The sequence below is a fragment of the Leptinotarsa decemlineata genome, unplaced genomic scaffold (genome assembly GCF_025532065.1).
Source record: "Leptinotarsa decemlineata unplaced genomic scaffold, Ldec_3_MD MMD2_tig00002159_RagTag_RagTag, whole genome shotgun sequence".
Taxonomy (NCBI): domain Eukaryota; kingdom Metazoa; phylum Arthropoda; class Insecta; order Coleoptera; family Chrysomelidae; genus Leptinotarsa; species Leptinotarsa decemlineata.
In genome coordinates, this window is record NW_027412574.1 from 5,823,888 (window position 1) to 5,842,138 (window position 18,251).

The 18,251-nt window shown below is 35.9% G+C and overlaps 1 protein-coding gene across 1 annotated transcript in view; it reads right to left on the bottom strand.

Annotated features, from left to right (window-relative positions):
- The window catches only part of tow (target of wingless), a 91,374-nt gene that overhangs the window by 6,672 nt on the left and 66,451 nt on the right, over window positions 1-18,251 (bottom strand). Inside the window, exon 6 of the mRNA XM_074177122.1 lies at window positions 12,958-13,314. Within this exon, the coding sequence (XP_074033223.1) occupies window positions 12,958-13,314 (357 nt within the window). The remainder of the gene's footprint in view (window positions 1-12,957; window positions 13,315-18,251) is intronic.

The window sequence follows — 18,251 nt, forward strand, 5'->3', positions numbered from 1 at the left end:
CATTGTTCAATGCGTTTCTATCCTGATAACATTTTCGCGTGAAAAATGTGTTTGTTTTCCGTTTTGTGAATGCTAGAGAGCATCATAATAACGTTTCTCTTGGAGCATTAAGTCCCGATTTCTAGTGTTGCATAGTTATAATGTTGAAACTTGTTATTCAGATTTTCTAATTATTCAATTTGTTGCCTGTTTTTATATTTTTTTTGCTCACCATATAGTTGTTATAAAAAAGACAGAAGTTATTTTGGAAAAGTCATTAAAATTTTGTTAGACTAATATACAGTTTTATTGACGACTCCTGAAAGAAAAAATAACTAGAGTCTTAACATTGGTGACCCCGACAAACCCACGACATGGAAAAAGATGCGTCGATAAATTCACAAACATCCTTGCTGGACAGACCTAGACAAGGAACTGCAGGGGATTAACAGGACGAATTTCAGTGAAATCTAAACAATCAAAATGAAGTAAAGTGTTCAGTCTACATTCACAGTTAAGCATAGAACGAAAGCGATTAGCATTTGAAAATGAGAAAAAAAAACAAGAATTAGAGAAGAAGATCCGCCAATTAGAACAGGAAGAATTAGTGGATAGTCCGATATTGTTAGAGCTAGAGCGCCAATTGGGAGGACCAGAAATTAACGGTTGAGAAGAAACATCAAGCGCCGATCGAAGAGAAGAGAAAGAGAAAAATTATGATTGATTAGCTCAAGTACCACTGATGATGCAGAAGAAACGAAACAAAGAGTGTATCAATGGAGAGAAAACTACCCAGGAGAATGCATTCATGAAGAAGCAATAGGTAGCGATATTGAAAAAGAAGCTATCAGTGAAATTGAATTACTTTGTGAAACCATTTCGTATGCTATTAAGACAGTTTCAAATCCGACTGCGAATAATGAAAACAAGTTCTCAATTCGAAATTCTTTTGAAAATGATTTTCCTTGCTATGATGGTAATCCACAAGAATGGACTTTGTTTCACAAACACTTCAAATATATCTGCAGTCTATGTGTTTTCAGTAATGAAGAAATTATGCCTGAATTTCAGAAAGGGGAAGCCAAATCCGCGGTAGCTGGGATGATGATCATAGCAGATAATGTGAATTTGGTTATACAAACCCTTGAATTACGATTTGGGCGCCCTGAATTTATTATCGATGGTCTTATATCCAAAATAAGAGTTCTTCCCTATCAAGAGATTCAAATTTTGAGAAACTTTTACAATTCTCCACTGAAATAAAAAATATGGTTGCAATCATGAAAACTCTCAAATTCCCAGGACATCTTCTTAATCCGCAGCTACTGAAAGACCTGATCAGAAAGTTACCTGATCATTTGAAGCTGAAATGCAGGTGAAAAATGATTGAAAGGAATGAAAATTTGGTGGAAGATTTTGCCAAATGGGTGGGAGAAGTTGCAAAAAGTACAAAGTGCAAAGTTTAATCATTCACATAAAACATCTTCGTTATAGCTTCTCGTATACGTGGATCTGTCGAAAAGTTCTCAGCGTGGTAATTCTTAACAAATTGGGCGCATACTGGAGAACAGGTCAAAGGTCATATGTGTCAGGTTCCCTGTTATATTTCAAATCTCGCCACAAAAATCTTTGTGAATTTCTGTCTTCTTTATGTACTCTTATTTGAAGAAACAACTTCTTTATGTCTCCACAAAATACGAAACGTCGTTGTCTGAATTTAAAAAGTATTACTAAACACTGCAGCAATTCGGGACCAGCGGAATGTGGAATATAACATGTTCGTGGAGTTTCGACTTTTGCTTCTTCTCTGGTGTGTTTTCGTATATATCCTTTCTCTTCATATGATCGTAGTTTCTGACATTATTTTCGCCAAATTTTGGAATATTTCGACATTTTCTTTCGATACATTTCACACTCGGTAATGCTTGTATTTTGGTTTCAAGTATAACGACATTGTCAGTTCACCACAACAGACCAATTTCGTACCTATCTCCGCATCGTTTGACGGTTTGCTGGATGATCTTGAATGCTCTTACATTTTGTCGACTCAGTCTATCTGGCGTGAGCAGTAATCCTAAGCGTTCAGTAGAAAATGACTTTTTTACCATGTTATGCAAATTTTCATCTTGATCTGATTCTCAAATATGCAAGGTATAATGAGATTTTTCAGCCATTCCAACATTAGAATCGCACACACCATGAACAGCCCATTCTAATTTGCATTTACTTGCCAAAGGAGAATTTTCTGGACCACACCGTATCTGCCGAGCAACGATAAGATCGATGTTGTCCTGTCCAATCAGGAGAACAGGTTTTTCATTGCAAATATCTTTCATTGGCAGATTTCTCAAATGCGGAAATTTTGACATTTTTGTCAAATCTGATTTCTCAAATGCGGAAATTTTGACATTTTTGTCATCTTGACGTTTTGTGAAGGCAGCGACAGATTGTTTACTGTTCTAACTCCTTTCATTCTACGAATTATGAAAAAGAAGCTATCCAAACTGTCCAAGTCATTTGTAAAATGATGAAATCTGGAGGATTCGATATGGTAGACTTGATCAGAATCTTCATCTGGAATTGAGCAGATAAATGATCATTCCTCGCTCCACGAGTTCTTGGTTTTTGATGGGACACAAATAAAGACCAATTCTGCTTCAAGGTGAATTTGAAAGACAAAAATCTTTAAAGAAACCCGAAAGAAAGAATTGTTCTCCGCACAATAATGAGTATATATGATCCACTCGATTTCACGATTAGGTCAAAAATTTTAATGCAAGAGGTCTGGCGTTCTGGAATTGGCTGGGATGAGATATTGCATGAGAACCATTCAATAATCTGGAATAAGTGGTTGAATGAATTGCCCAAATTTAAAGATGTCACAATCCCCCGATGTTATAGTTTACTCATTCCAAATGCTTCAAAAATAGAACTCCACAGTTTCTACGACAGCAGTGGTATCATCAAAAACACGTGTGGCACGTCTAAAACCTTTGTCAGTTCCAAGATTATAGCTGCAATCGGCTGTTATGGCAAGCAGACTGGCACATTCGATACGATCGAAGTTGGACATACCTATAACCCAATTCAAGTTTTGGTCAGACTCCAGATGTGTTATTTCTTGGATCAGGAGTGATGGCAGAAAATTCAAACAATTCGTTTCACATAGAATATGAGAAATTCAAGAAAGGACTAACGTGGAAGACTGGAGGAGGGTTCCGACAGACCTGAACCCGGTTGATAAAGGGACTAGACAACATTTCGACACCACGAAAGTAATTGCAGATGTTTGGATTTTTGGGCCGAAGTTCTTGCGACTACCCAAAGAAGACTGGTCCAAAGAAGATTTTAATAATGAATCACACAGCTTAAACACAACGGAAATGAATACAATTCACCAATGTCTGTTTGACCATTTCAGAAAATAAGTACCCTCTTCCTGACATAAAGCGTTTTACAAAATGGCTGAAAATGGTGAGGTGTACGGCATGGTATGTAAGATTTTTTTAAAATAAAAAAAGAAACTATACTTTCTGAAGATATTTCAAATGAGCAAAGACTGTGGGGAAAATTGAAGTCAAGAAACTTTGGATAAGGCAATGCTAATTGGAGACTTTTCCTGAAGAAATTCGAAGTCTAGAAAGTGCAAGACAGATACCAAAAAAAAGCAGACTTTTCGATTCATATCCCAAACTGAAAGACCGAGTCATTATAGGTACTTGACGAAAGAACCAACTTGGCGAATACCCTCAACGAAAAAACTAGAAATTACTAGAAATTACCAAAAAAAAAATTAGACACAGAGGACGAGATTTGATCTTGAATGAAATATGGCAAAAATTTTGGGTAATTAATGGTACAGCAGCGGTGAAGTCGGCTTTTGTAACCTTACCAATCGATGACAAGGGTACAAGTCACCTGTCAACTTAACCCGAGACAGGTGGGTATTTATGACTAGTCTCAGTGAAGACGGGGGGGGTTCTTGGATGATATTTCATGATTTAAATTTAAAAAAAATAAATGAGCGCCAGGTAAATTGCCTCAAAATTGTAGTAGTATTGACACATTTAGGGTGTATGTGTCAATACTACTAACTTACCAAATGATATGAAACAACAGGTACCGGTTTAAAAATGTATTCCAATCTTGAAACCACTTGTATATATGAGGTATAAGTCTAAGCAATCCAGCAAGTAGATTATACACTTAAGACCAGACAAAACCACTGTTTTATCTTCCTCTTGAAGATGATCACTTGGTGATCTAAACACGTGTCGAGGTGTAAAAATAACGATTTGGTGTTGGGAAAAAACGCCAGTAATATTCGTGGTAAACAGAAGAAAATCAAAAAATATATCCGAGTTAATGATGTTGTTTTACCAACCCAGGTCCTGATAGCAGATTACGTGTCGTAGATGTGAAAACTTCAAATGCCGAATACAGGCGACCAGTGACAAAAATTTCTTTATTGGATCTAAAGGAAAAATAGTTCCTCTAGCAGTGGAGAGGAGGATACAGTCTTATTGACGATTTCTGAAAGGAAAAATAATTAGAGCCCTAGCATATAACATAACCTGAATCATAATTACGTCCCCGGAAAGAGCATACAAAATGTGATGGAAATATTGACGAAAATATTTGAATTAAAATCATAAAAAATATGCATGTGAGAAAAAGAAAAAAAATGGTGAAATACACACGTGCCACTGTGCCTTGAAGCTACTACCCATTTGTTACGAAGCCACCAATGAACGACCTAGACGACAGACTTTAATGACGAATTAAATGCAAAAAAATCTTGCCTTCTGGAGAAGGCACTCAACCAGAGAATATTGTAATATATACATGAGTGTCTAATAGCGTAAAGTAATATATTGAAAGATTTAATAAGAAGCGTAACGATTTGGTATTTATGATTACTTTATAAAAAATAATATCGGCACGTAATTTTAAGAAAATAGACAAAAAAAATTATTTTACCAAAAAATTGTAAAATTCCTTTTTTAACTTGTTCGGACTTCCATTGTCCAAAAAGGTGTTGACAGATTTTGAATTGATGGAATTGAAGTAAATGAGATGAAATACAATTGCATAAAATGTTATATTTAATGAAAATACTAAAAATATTTGAAATTAATCATTCGGTTGAGTTATTCGAAACAAAAACATGAAACAAAGAAAAAGCAAATTTGAATGTCAACAATTTCAAGAACTCCAATTTGCAAAGAACATGAAATGAAAACGAGTCAATGGTGGGTTGAGCAATTAGTGAAATGTCGATTATATAACACCTGAGCTGAAAAGCCTGGGGCAACGAAGGAAAACGCATTTTTTTCTTTTATTCAAAATTGGCTTCATTCATCAACGTTATCTTAATCAAGAACTACACAATCCAGCGCCGCTCTAACATTTCAATACTACTATTGTAGAACGATTTATCTTTTGCCTCAGTTTCAGCAATAATCTCTTCATTCAAACGAAATTTCTTACGGGGGAGCATTTTTTTCAGGTCTGCGAACAGCCAGTAGTCGGAGAGCCAAATCTGGCAAATACGGTGGATGTGGGAACTATTTTAAGTTCAATTCATATAGTTTTGCCATTGTTTCGATTGACCTGCGACACGATGCGTTGTCTTGATGAAACAATTTTTTTTTTAATTCGCCACAATGATATTAACTGTTGATGGTATTTTCCTTCTCAAGATATTCGATGAATATTACACCAAACACGTGCCAAAATACCGAGGCCATAACCGTCCCAGTCGATTGTTGTGCTTTCGATCGCTTTGGACAAGTTCACCTGTTGCTCTCCACTCAGATGACGATTGTTTTGATTCCGGAGTGAAGTGATAGATCCATGTTTCATCCATCGTCACATAATGATGAAAAATTTCAGATTTCTCAACAATCCGGTCAATCTAGACATTGTAAGATACATAAATTCAAAACAAGCTGCAAATGCGTGTTATTGTTCAAAATATAGTTAAAAATAAGATTTTTAAATTCCGAATGATTGCGATGCCTGGAAAAAAAATATTGGATTTTCGCGATTTTCAGGAAAACGGTAAGTTTTATCATAAAATAACTTCAGATAAAAATTGTAGATCATAAAATTCTCTACAACAAATGTATTCATACTTTTTTTCTTAGAGCCACCGTTTCTGAGATACGATGAGTCAAAAAGTTGTGAAAGTTGTAATCGTCATTATATGCACACGTTTTCACGCCACCTATGAGGTAGTGTACTCAGCGCGTTTTTTTAACGTGGTTTCCCCAGTAGGCCTATTCCACATGTCTGTTGTGATTCTGTCAAATTAAAAACTTGTATAATAAAATATATTAGGAAGGGTTGGAAATTATAAAAGCCATTGAAATTAAAAAAATGTAAAAATTTATTCATCTGAGTCATAACCTTTGAATACTTCTTCTTGTCGTTCTTCTTCTTGGTTTTCTTCTTCTTGATCTTCTTCTTCTTGATTATCCTGGGTGTAGGTGAACTGCATCAAGAGTGATGTATCGCATGTTTCCTCGTTGGTATCAAATGAATCCTCCACTATTGGTGATTCAGCATTAGAACATGACTGATCTTGACAATGTGTACATGCCAGAGAACACAACAGTCCAACTTTTTTACAACCACTTTTAACGCCGCATCCCTTTTTACAGTTGCAAAAAATTGTGTTCAGCAGTTTTTCCGGCGCAGGTGGGAGTAAAGTCTGAAGAGGTTCTAATGCATTGTCGACCAACTTCCAACCCCAGTCTTTTGGATCTAGCTGATAACCAAGCCACACTTGAACTTGGTAATATACCCGAAAAAGATGTTGATGAGCAGCAACAGAAAAAAGAAACTGAATCCCGTTGGTGATAATTTCTTGTTGAGCCAAATTACTTTTTTTGAAAATTTCAGCACATTGAACTAATCTAAAGAAATGAACTTAAAACGTTCAAGCCAGTCTTCATATACCTACACAGTAGGTTGAATGGACTGACGCCTATCAGAAAACAACTACTCCCCTGGCTAATACCACGAAAGGCGTTGGATTATATCCGACAGGTGTCAGTGCAGGAATCTTCACAGAAAATGTCCTGCATATGCAATTGGCAATACAACTGAAAGAGTCGACCTTCAATTTTGGAACGGGCACACTTGCAGACCGGTTTCGGGCTCCTTAGCCACTCGTCAGTACAAGATAGTGACCATCATCGACATAAAGTCAATGATATTCCATAATTGAAAATCAGAATTCTTTCAGAGTATTTCATTTCTCTTCCAAAGTTGGAGCGAACATCACAAAATGTCACTCCATTTAGTCTTGCCAGTCTTCAAGCATAGCCCACTGACTAATAAGAAAGTTTTTCTTCCTCATGCAGAGGAATCGGGCAAATTACGAATATGCATTTGGTTTGTACCTCGTCCACTAGATGGAGTGACATTTTGTGATGTTCGCTCCAACTTTGGAAGAGGAATGAAATACTCTGAAAGAATTCCGATTTTCAATTATGGAATATCATTGACTTTATGTCGATGATGGTCACTATCTTGTACTGACGAGTGGCCAAGGAGCCCGAAACCGGTCTGCAAGTGTGCCCGTTCCAAAATTGAAGGTCGACTCTTTCAGTTGTATTGCCAATTGCATATGCAGGACATTTTCTGTGAAGATTCCTGCACTGACGCCTGTCGGATATAATCCAACGCCCTTCGTGGTATTAGCCAGGGGAGTAGTTGTTTTCTGATAGGCGTCAGTCCAATTTCTTTAGATTTGTTTATTGACAGTCTTCAAGCATAGCCCACTGACTAATAAGAAACATTGAACTAAATCTTGTTTTTCAAACATTTTAAAAACTGTTGCTTTACACCTTCTGTAAAATGCAGACGTCGTATCACAGCCAGTTGTTGCGTTATTGTCAATTTTTATTCGAGCTTATTTTATGATAAAACATACCGTTTTCCTGAAAATCGCGAAAAACCTATTTTTTTCGAGATTTTTGATCTTTGATCTCGGATACATTTTTTTCCAGGCATCGCAATCATTCGGAATTTTAAAATATTATTTTTAATTATTTTTGAACAATTACACGCATTTGCAGCTTGTTGTAAATTTATGTACCTCCACTCTTATTTTTTAGTCTAATTTGACCGGACATGGCAAAATACTGCTCGCGTGGCACCCACTTTGAACATAACTTTCTCATTATCAAATGCTCAAACATAATAAAGCCAACACGTTCTTTTGATATCGTTACAATGCCAGCTAACTTCACTTTTCGATCATTCAATACGGTTTTGTGGATTTTTTTATGTTTTCTGGTGTAACTGCCTCATTTGGACGTCCACTGCATTCTGCATAATTGGTGTGTCTACGACCCCGTTTGAAGTCAGCAAACCAACTTTCAATTGTTGTTTCTGATGAGGCAGAGTCCTTATAACACTTTTCAAGCCATTGCCTTCGCTTGAACAGAATTTTTTCACATCAAGAAGCAATGTAAAATTAAAACACGAAATTGTTTTTGGTCCATTGTTTTGAAAATAACAAAAGTAGTGTTACTCTTAGCACAATAACTCACAAACTTCTGAGTAGAATATCATGAAATTTCAACAGCTTTCTCTTGAAGGTTCGTGCCTACTAACTGAAAAAGTAGTGAATGCAATGAGACTAGCGCCATCTAAGTGTTAGGCCCGACACTTTTCATCCCATGTAGTACAAACAATAAAAATGTCAGACAAGAATTGAATAGAATTGAATGAAACGAAATAAAAAACAATGGGACGAAATTAAACTAAAGGAAACGGAGTGAAACGATCTCACGACAATAAATACATTGAACTGTAACTGTTGCTACAGTGTAAGGTGTATATTAATTAAAACTCCTTGTGTCTATTCATTTTGAATATATTCGATATTTTTGGGGTAAGTCGATTATAGGTGATTATTCATTTTATATATAGTATACAGGGTGTCCCTGGACTTCCTCTTTTCCTCTCGGGAATGTATAGATGGGGTCAAAATATCACCAGTACTTCATATAACTTTTTTTTCTAAAATCCTTCGTTACCAAGTAACGGGCCCTCGAAGTTACAAAATGAAAAATGTTTTTCTTTGATAACTTTTCAAGTGAATATTCAAAATCATCCAAATTTTGGTAATTGACTAAACAAATGAATTCCTTCGATGAGCTTTCATGCAGGAGTCAGTTGTTTTGCTACAAAGTCAGGAACGGACTACCCCCGATGGTCCACACCCCAAAACTTTGAAATGACAGATATTTTTCAATATTTTTCAACAAATTAAGGTTACTTGGACAATTTCATGAATAAAAGTACTCGTGTGGAAAGTCGATCGGAGCAACGAGTCTTGATAAAAATGTAGTTTGACTCGACGACATCAAACCCGCTCGTCCACCATTATTTGAAATGAATAATTATCAAAGCAGAAATAATAATGATAACGTTAATTCAACAACATTTATCCTGAGATGTCTACCATTATTCGAAAATATTAGTTTTTAAGGAAAATGGAAATGATAGGTAAAATGTTCATAACGAATTTTTATAATGCAAACACGTTTAACTAACGAAACTCAAGAGCCTCAAGAGCAAACAGAAATGAAAAATCCGCTACAGAAACTGCTCGATATGACCACCTTCTCTCTCTATACATTTTCTTAGTCTGCGAAGACACCCTCTCTGTACTTGAAATAGCATTCCAGGGTCGTTTCGTATGGCTTCACAATGTAATGTTATTCTATTCAACAATGCATCTCTTGTGTGAATAGGTGTAGCGTAAACAAGGCTTTTTAGATGCCCCCACAGAAAGAAATCCAATGGATTTAAATCCGGAGACCGCGATGGCCATGAATATGGCCCACCTCTACCAATCCATCTATTGTGGAAAATATGGTTCAGATGGTCACGCACAATCAAACTAAAATGAGGAGGAGCGCCATCATGCATAAACCACATATCTCTTCGGGTTTGCAATGGAACATGTTCCAAAAGTCCATTCAAATCGTTCTGAATGAACTCCAAATAACGTTCTCCATTCAATCGGTCCTGTAGAACGAATGGTCCTATAAGATAGTTTCCTATGATACCAGCCCAAACATTCACGTTGAATTTCCGTTGGTGTTTGGTTTGCAATATCCCATGGGGATTTTCTTCGGCCCATATATGGGGATTATGAGAGTTGATAACTCCATCTCTACTGAAACCTGCTTCATCAGTGAATAAAACTCGATTAATAAAAGTCATATCCTCTCTTTGCCTATCCATGAACCAATTGGCATATTCCAGTCGTGCTGGAAAATCTTGAGGTGTCATGGCATGTACCTTCTGGATGTGAAATGGGTGGAGCAGTTGTTCCCTAATTATTCTATGAATAGTGGACTTGGATGTATGGAACTGTTCTGATAGATTTCTGATGCTCATTGAAGGATCATCAGCGACGGCTTCCAAAATATTTTCCTCCAATACAACGGTACGTACAGTCCTAGGAGCGCCCTCACCACCTCGTTTTGGCAAAACTGTACCTACAATAATATCAAAATAAAACAACGTGCTCAAATTAATTATTAATCATTACATACCTGTCTCCCTCAAGCTGCGATCGACACGCTCGAATGTTTCTCTTGACGGTACCGTTCGATTGGGAAAATGCTCGGAATACAGACGACGAGCTTCTGCAGCATTACAAAATGCTCGTCCATAAAATACATGCATATCTGCATATTCATTAAATGTAAACTGTTCGGCCATATCAAAAAAATTCAAAATATCCTATAGAATATTGACAATACAATGATAGTCATATGATAACGCACCACTCAACAAAACAAAATCGCATTCCAGTTTCTCATTTTTTATCAAAACTTTCTAAAAGGTTTTTTTGTCAACATCTGTGAAAGAAATGGAACATAATTATTCCCTGGATATTTTTCACCTGATCATGTGCAGCCGTTTTTGTAGTTCATTCGTTTGCTTTTTATTAGTATAGTAAATATTTTTTCCGATGTGCGTTTTTTCAGCTAAATTTAGATTCGTGTTAAAGAATTTCTCCCATAAAAATATAATTATATAATTATTCATTTCAAATAATGGTGGACGAGCGGGTTTGATGTCGTCGAGTAGAACTACATTTTTATCAAGACTCGTTGCTCCGATCGACTTACCACACGAGTACTTTTATTCATAAAATTGTCCAAGTAACCTTATTTTGTTGAAAAATATTGAAAAATATCTGTCATTTCAAAGTTTTGGGGTGTGGACCATCGGGGGTAGTCCGTTCCTGACTTTGTAGCAAAACAAGTGACTCCTGCATGAAAGCTCATCGACGAAATTCATTTGTTTAGTCAATTACCAAAGTTTGGATGATTTTGAATATTCACTTGAAAAGTTATCAAAGAAAAACATTTTTCATTTTGTAACTTCGAGGGCCCGTAACTTGGTTACGAAGACTTTTAGGAAAAAAAGTTATATGAAGTACTGGTGATATTTTGACCCGATCTATACATTCACGGGAGGAAAAGAGGAAGTCCAGGGACACCCTGTATAGTATCATATAGAAATATACAAAATCTCCCACATACATACATGGCACTGCAAGGCAGTGATTGGTGATCTCTCTTGGTTTTTTCAATATACTCTCTTAATATTACTGTTATTGTTTTTGTAATCTGTCTGTACGCCCAACGATTTCATTATTTTTTTCATTTGATCAATACCGTAGATTGCTGAGGAGACTGATGTTATGACTGCTACCTAGGACTTTCCTAATTATTTTTTACAATTTAGGAGGACTATTATCTCCAAGTTTACCCTTGGAGGTAATAGTCCTCCTTAATTGCCGTCTCATTCCAAGGTGTGCGTTTATCCATTCCGAAAAGATGTATGACTCTGAGTCCACTCAAAGTCACTAACAAAACTAAGTAACAAAAGAATCCGACCTTGAGTCTACAAATGGGATGGATGTCGACTAAACGACCCCAACCATCAAGGGCTTCTCAGTTTTTAAATTCTTGATCCTGTTAACAAACCTAGGAGGCTAGGTGCTGCAGCCACGAAGTGACTCATCGTCCCCTCAAGAGCAGAATATGTTACGAATCTACTTTTCACCAAATTCTTGAGCAGCGGAATCTGCATCAGCTGAGCAAACAAACTCCACGTGAGCAGGACAGAAAAGGCTGACACTCAAACGATACTTCTCCCAAACCAGTGGCAGAAATCGCTGAATCTAATATATCTTCAGACATGACTTACAGGACAGAAATGCCCTCATATGAAGATGTTGCAACGGTCATCAAGGTAGGAATTTTCCACCTTGAACATCTGAACATGTCGATATCGACAAATCAACTGGAATCTCTTTAGTATTCTGCTATGACTGCTGTAGAGGATATTTTAGAAAATGGCACACCAGGTACGATTCGAGAGCTGCACATTCCGGCTTGAATGGTAACAGATTACTTGAAAGGATCAGGAGGGTATTTCATGACTGGTAGGTGCAGTTGATACCCTGCAGTCATGGGTGGGCTTCTTCCTGAAATGCGTGACAGAATACTTACTTTCCAAGCTACACCGACTATCTGACGTACGTAGTCACCGACTGACAGCTAATTAGGTTTTTTCTACTAGACCGAAAAAAATGTACCATGATCTTTAAACCTTGGAGTAGAGTTTTCTTCACATTGGTGGCAGAGTACATACTCTGTGCCTACTCCACCTCGAACCGGATCAGATTTTCAGCGCTTGGGAGAATCTCATTTTTGCCAACTGACCAGAAATATCACTAGCCAAATGAAGCAATCGGCTTCGTTGGGTAACCGGCTGCTTTTTGTCGAATTTCTATAGGTTGAAACACAATAAACTTTCGAGGATTGCAGTGAAAGGTCGAATAGATGCTCTGATTTTTGACCTAGCTACTTTTATACCTACACTTTCGATACATAGAATGTCTGAAAGCGTTAAAAAATCCAATTTTCTTACCGGAACTTCACAGTTATTCTTATCTTTTGCTGCAGAACTGGCTCCTGGCGGTCCATGAAATCTGTGAGTCGGGGAAAAAGCCATCGGTTGGTCGTATGGGATATGTTTCGGAGAATTATTCATGTAAGTCTTGAATGGGCTACAGTACTGATTGTAGCTAGGGTATTGCCTCACCTGAGGAGGCTGGTATGTCGGCTGACTAGTATACATCGGGCTTATTGCTTGGTACTGCATCGCTGACGGGTATGCAATTTGGTGAGAAGGGCTGTGGCTGATGTAGTTGGGGTTGTTATACGCGGGCTGGCGATAAGAAACTTGAGTCACTCCATAAGACTGATGAATGACACTCTGAGAAATCTGAAATCGTAATAATTGATTATATTCGTTCGGGTGAATTTGAATTGATAATGGAATATTGAATATAGTTCATTGAAGTATAGGCGTGTATATGTTTGAAAGCAGAAAATTCTTATTTAATCGTCGATAGAAGCCGGCAAAATGCATTAGTTCTGGAGACTGTATAAAGGCATTGGGAGGACAAATCCATCCCTACACTTCACAATACTCAAGGATCGACAGGTAAGACTCAGCATAACTGAAAATACTTCATCATTTTTTCCATGAATAATTCACCTCTATGTATTTTTTCAGTTATAGACCTAAATCTATCAAAATTGATCTGAATTAGTGAAGGTCTAAATTAGTGAAGAAGCCCTGTTAGTCAATTGTTATTATTTGACACAATAATTTACATTCATTAGGAAAGATGCATAGGAACCCTGGTGTTCAAACCGATTCGCGTCTGTTTTCTCAAAAACTCTGCACGCGACAAATGAGATTGAACCAACTTTATACACATAATGATAGATGGAGCAAGAATTAAAATCTGTCGCTCGTATTTTATTCAGATCTTCAATTTATGGACCATACTCTAAAAAATCTTCCACTTAATATCAATCAATTTATTCACGAATGTGAATAATATTGAACACTGAAGTACCAATTTGATATTGTCAAGCAATGTCACTTTCAAGTGTACTCAGTACCTTTGTGAATGAGAGGCTGAAATTAACGGGATCTCTTTTATTATTCATTTATCAAAAGTACCGGAGGTCGAGATATTTTAACAAAATATCGGAATCCAAGTGTTTAGGGATATTTTATGCATCTTGTGCACAAGGAATACATTACAGGCATTTTTGTTGTTGTCATTTTGAGTTGTACCTCATCTGGATGACTCTACTTGATTTTGGTTATTTGGGATATCAGTTTCTGATATCTCATATATGAGTTTCCGAAAGGGTTAAACTTTTAGGAGAGATCAATTTTTACGAAAGAAAGGTTTTGGATTTCTACTACATCTTCACACAAAAAAGTGGAAATCTTCCAAAGATATGGAAAGAAAGAAATCAATTTCAAAAATGAACTCTACATAGATATGTAGATCATGCAAAGAAGTAACTTTCAGTCACAAACTGGAAGAAATGCCCTTTCAAAAAAGCTACTTTCATATAAACATTAAATTACACCAAAAAAATAGTTTCGAAACAACTTTCACGTGACCATTGAATCATACAATAAACACTTCTTCCTATTCAATTTGTACTCCAAACATTCGTTACGAAATTTAATCAGATATCATTACCAGAATTGTTACACAATGCAATAACTACAAAAATGTAAATGTAAAACACTAAAAAAGGCTGATATGTGGAATTACATTTCTCAACCGAGAAATCCTCGTGGAATCCCACTCAGCTATCACAAGTATAATAAATGCTTCTTTCTGGTTCATTTTTTTTTATTAACTTTGGCAGCTGCACCAGATGCGGATTTCTCCACATCAAATTTTGGATGTTAGGCAATTTCGGAAGAGGCTTGAATTCGGCCTCTTGCACTAAGAAGATGTATTTTTGAAACCTGATCATTTGGTATACATACTCTCTCGATCTCTCTTCTTTATTGGCCGATGGTTCCTGTTCAGGCGCAATTGGGGCCAGCTCAATACGGAGGGTTGTCCTTGTCTGGGTTAGCACTCAGTAACAACCTTATATTTTAATTCTGAATCATGCTGTCGACTTCTTAGTGTTTGTTCGTCTACTTCTTCTCGTGCTATGAGAATGTTAGGGATTGACAAAGATACACAAACAAAATGTTCTGGGATATATGATGGAGTTTAAGTAATAGGAATTAAAGGTTTATAGTTTGATTTTATTGTAATCTAAAAATTGGATAAGAATCTTTGTGATTTGTATATTCAGATTACGAAAAACTTGAAATATGTTAAAGGGGGAATTAATACCATGTTAAATAAGTTCAAAATAAATATCTCTGTTAGGGATACCATTGATAGGGCATTCCAGGAAAATATGGTTTACGTTTTCTACTAGACCGCATTCACAGTATGGGTGATCAACTATTCCTAACTTGTACTGATGTTCTTTAGTATGACAATGACCGGTTTTCATCCGTATTATGGTGGTGATGTGTCTCCTATCTATGTATGGTAGGGAGAATAATGCTATTTTACTGGGGTATTTTTCATGGACTTTGTTATAGGATTTACCTGTTTTATAATGTCATTTTCCCATAGCGACTTAAAGTTTTTTATGATATTATTTTTTTAAATCGAGTATATTGGGTTGTTGTCTATTTCGATTTTCAAAGGGATGTTCAAGTTGGTTCCTATTTTTGCTAAACAATCTGCTCTCTCATTCCCTATGATGTCTGAATGTCCAGGTATCCATGCAAATTTAAAAATGATATTGTTTAAAGAGGCGTGATATGCCATATTCCTGATCGAAAGACTAATGTGGTCGATTTTGGAAGTGACCTTTTCCAGCAAGATTTTTTCTAATGCACTTTTGGAGTCCGTAAGTATTAATTTTTTTTTTTAATTTTTTCTTAAACATGTCATCATACCTTCGTGGATAGCTTTTAATTCTGCTTCACATATGTTTAATATGTCGTTGACCCTGGCTGAAAAGGAATAATCTATATCTGGTATAAAGATCCCTATACCCGTTTTTCCTTCCTTTTTGGATGCATCTGTATATACGAACTTATATTGATTTTTAAATTCTTCAGTGGCTATTTCAAATATCATATTATTATTAATATTTGTTTTTTCCATATTTAAATTTATTACTGTCATTTCATGTGTGTAGGTCTCAAAGTTGAAGCTAAAACAAGGAGGAATCTCATTAGTATATACCCAAGTTTTATAAGGTTGTAGGTTTTCTAATACTATCACCAAATATGGTTTTTCTCTATTTTTCCAGTAACCTAATTTCTCATCGCAGATTGCTTTAAGGGTAGTGATAAGTTGGATTATTGGTGAGTTGCATGCCAGTCTGTATGTAAGAAATTTGGAGGCTAACAAGAGTTGACGACATTCTAATTTTATTTCCCCAGTTTCCCCTAGTAATGCGTTTATGGGTGTGGATTTCATTGTACCTGTTATTAACCTTAGCCCTTGATTGTGAATTTTGTTTAGAATGTTTAAGTTTCTTCTAGTGGTGGGTTTGAAGAACATGGAGCCAAAATCTAAATGTGATTTTACTAGTCCCTTGTAAGTTAGCATCATTGTTTTGGGATCAGATCCCCACCATACTTTGCAGAAACATTTCAGAACATTAAGTCCTTCCCTTGCTTTTCTAGTAATGTAGTCTATATGTTTATCCCATTTCAGATTGAAATTTATGATCATACCTAGGTATTTAACCTCGTTTTTTAAATTGATTGTTGCATTATTTATCTTTATATTAAGAGATTTATTTTGATTTTTTTTTTATTAAATAAAATACCCTCACATTTGTCGTGTGAAATGGTCAGGTCGTGATGATCCATCCATTGATGGATAATATCTAGGGTTTTATTAATTTTTTGATTGATGTCAGAAATATCTGATCCTTTCACCATTACTATTAAATCGTCCGCATATGCTATTAATTTACTGTGATTAGGAATTATTTGAAAAAGTGAAGCAATGTAAATATTAAACAGGGTAGGGCTAAGTGGGGACCCTTGTGGAAGACCCTTGGTTGTTACTGCTGGACCATGTTTCTCTCCCTCATTGTCCATAATTATATTTTCCCTGTTCATTAATATGTTAAATATAAGATTACTGATATCTGAGTTTATTCCATACTGCAAAAGGTATTTGTATAGTTTATGTATATTTACATTATCATACGCTCCTTTTATGTCTAGAAAGGCCACTATGACTGATTGGTTTAATCCAAATGCTATTTGGATGTATGTTATTAAGTGTGATATATTGTCCATAATTCCTTTACCTTTACGAAACCCATATTGATACAATGATAATGTATTGTTATTTTCTATTTGCCATTCTACTCTGAATTTAATTATTTTTTCTAATAATTTCAGAGGACACGAGGTTAGAGCTATGGTTTCACCTATTGGTTTCACCGTCAGGTTTGCCCTGTTTAAGTAAGCACAAAATCAGCGATTCTTTCCACTCTTTGGGTATATTACCCCCCCTAAGTATTTCATTAAACGTTTCTAATAATTTGATCTTGAATATTTCAGGTACATACGTAAGCATGCTGTAAGAAATACCGTCTAACCCTGGACTTGTTTTGGTTTTCCTGCGTTGCAACGCGAGGTTGAGTTCTGGAAGAGAAAATGGATCCGAGTCTGAGGTTCCTATTTGTAAAGTGAACTCTGGAGATATATTACATATAGAGAGTTTGTCTTGAATTTCTTTAGCAACTGTACTGTTAGGTAATTTCTTGTTATTACTATATGTGACTGAGTTATTAGCAAATTTTTTTAATGTTCTCCAGACTTGAGAAATATTACTTTCCCTATTTAGGGTGGAGCAGAATGAAATAAAACTTGTTCTTTTTTTTTTAAATCTACGAGTTAGGGCTATGGTTTTTTTTGTTATTATATAATTTTCTAGAGTGGGGAATTGTTTAAATAATGAGAGTTTATCCCTCCTGATTTTGATTTGTTCGTCACATTCATTATCCCACCACGGATTCGAAGGTTTTTTTGAGTGAAAGTGGTATTTTTTTCTGGTATATTAGTATCTGCAGCCTGATTTAGGATTGTTATTAGTTCTTCGTATGTGTATTTTTCATTAATTTCAATTAAATTATGAACCGTATCATAATATCCTTTTCAATTGGCTTTATTAAAATTTCTATGTTTTCCTGAATTATTATTGTTGTGTTCGAACTCTGAAATATTTTTTTGATATGTGCACATGGTGGTATAATGATCGCTGTTACCGCAATCCTCCAATACCCTCCAATGACATTGAA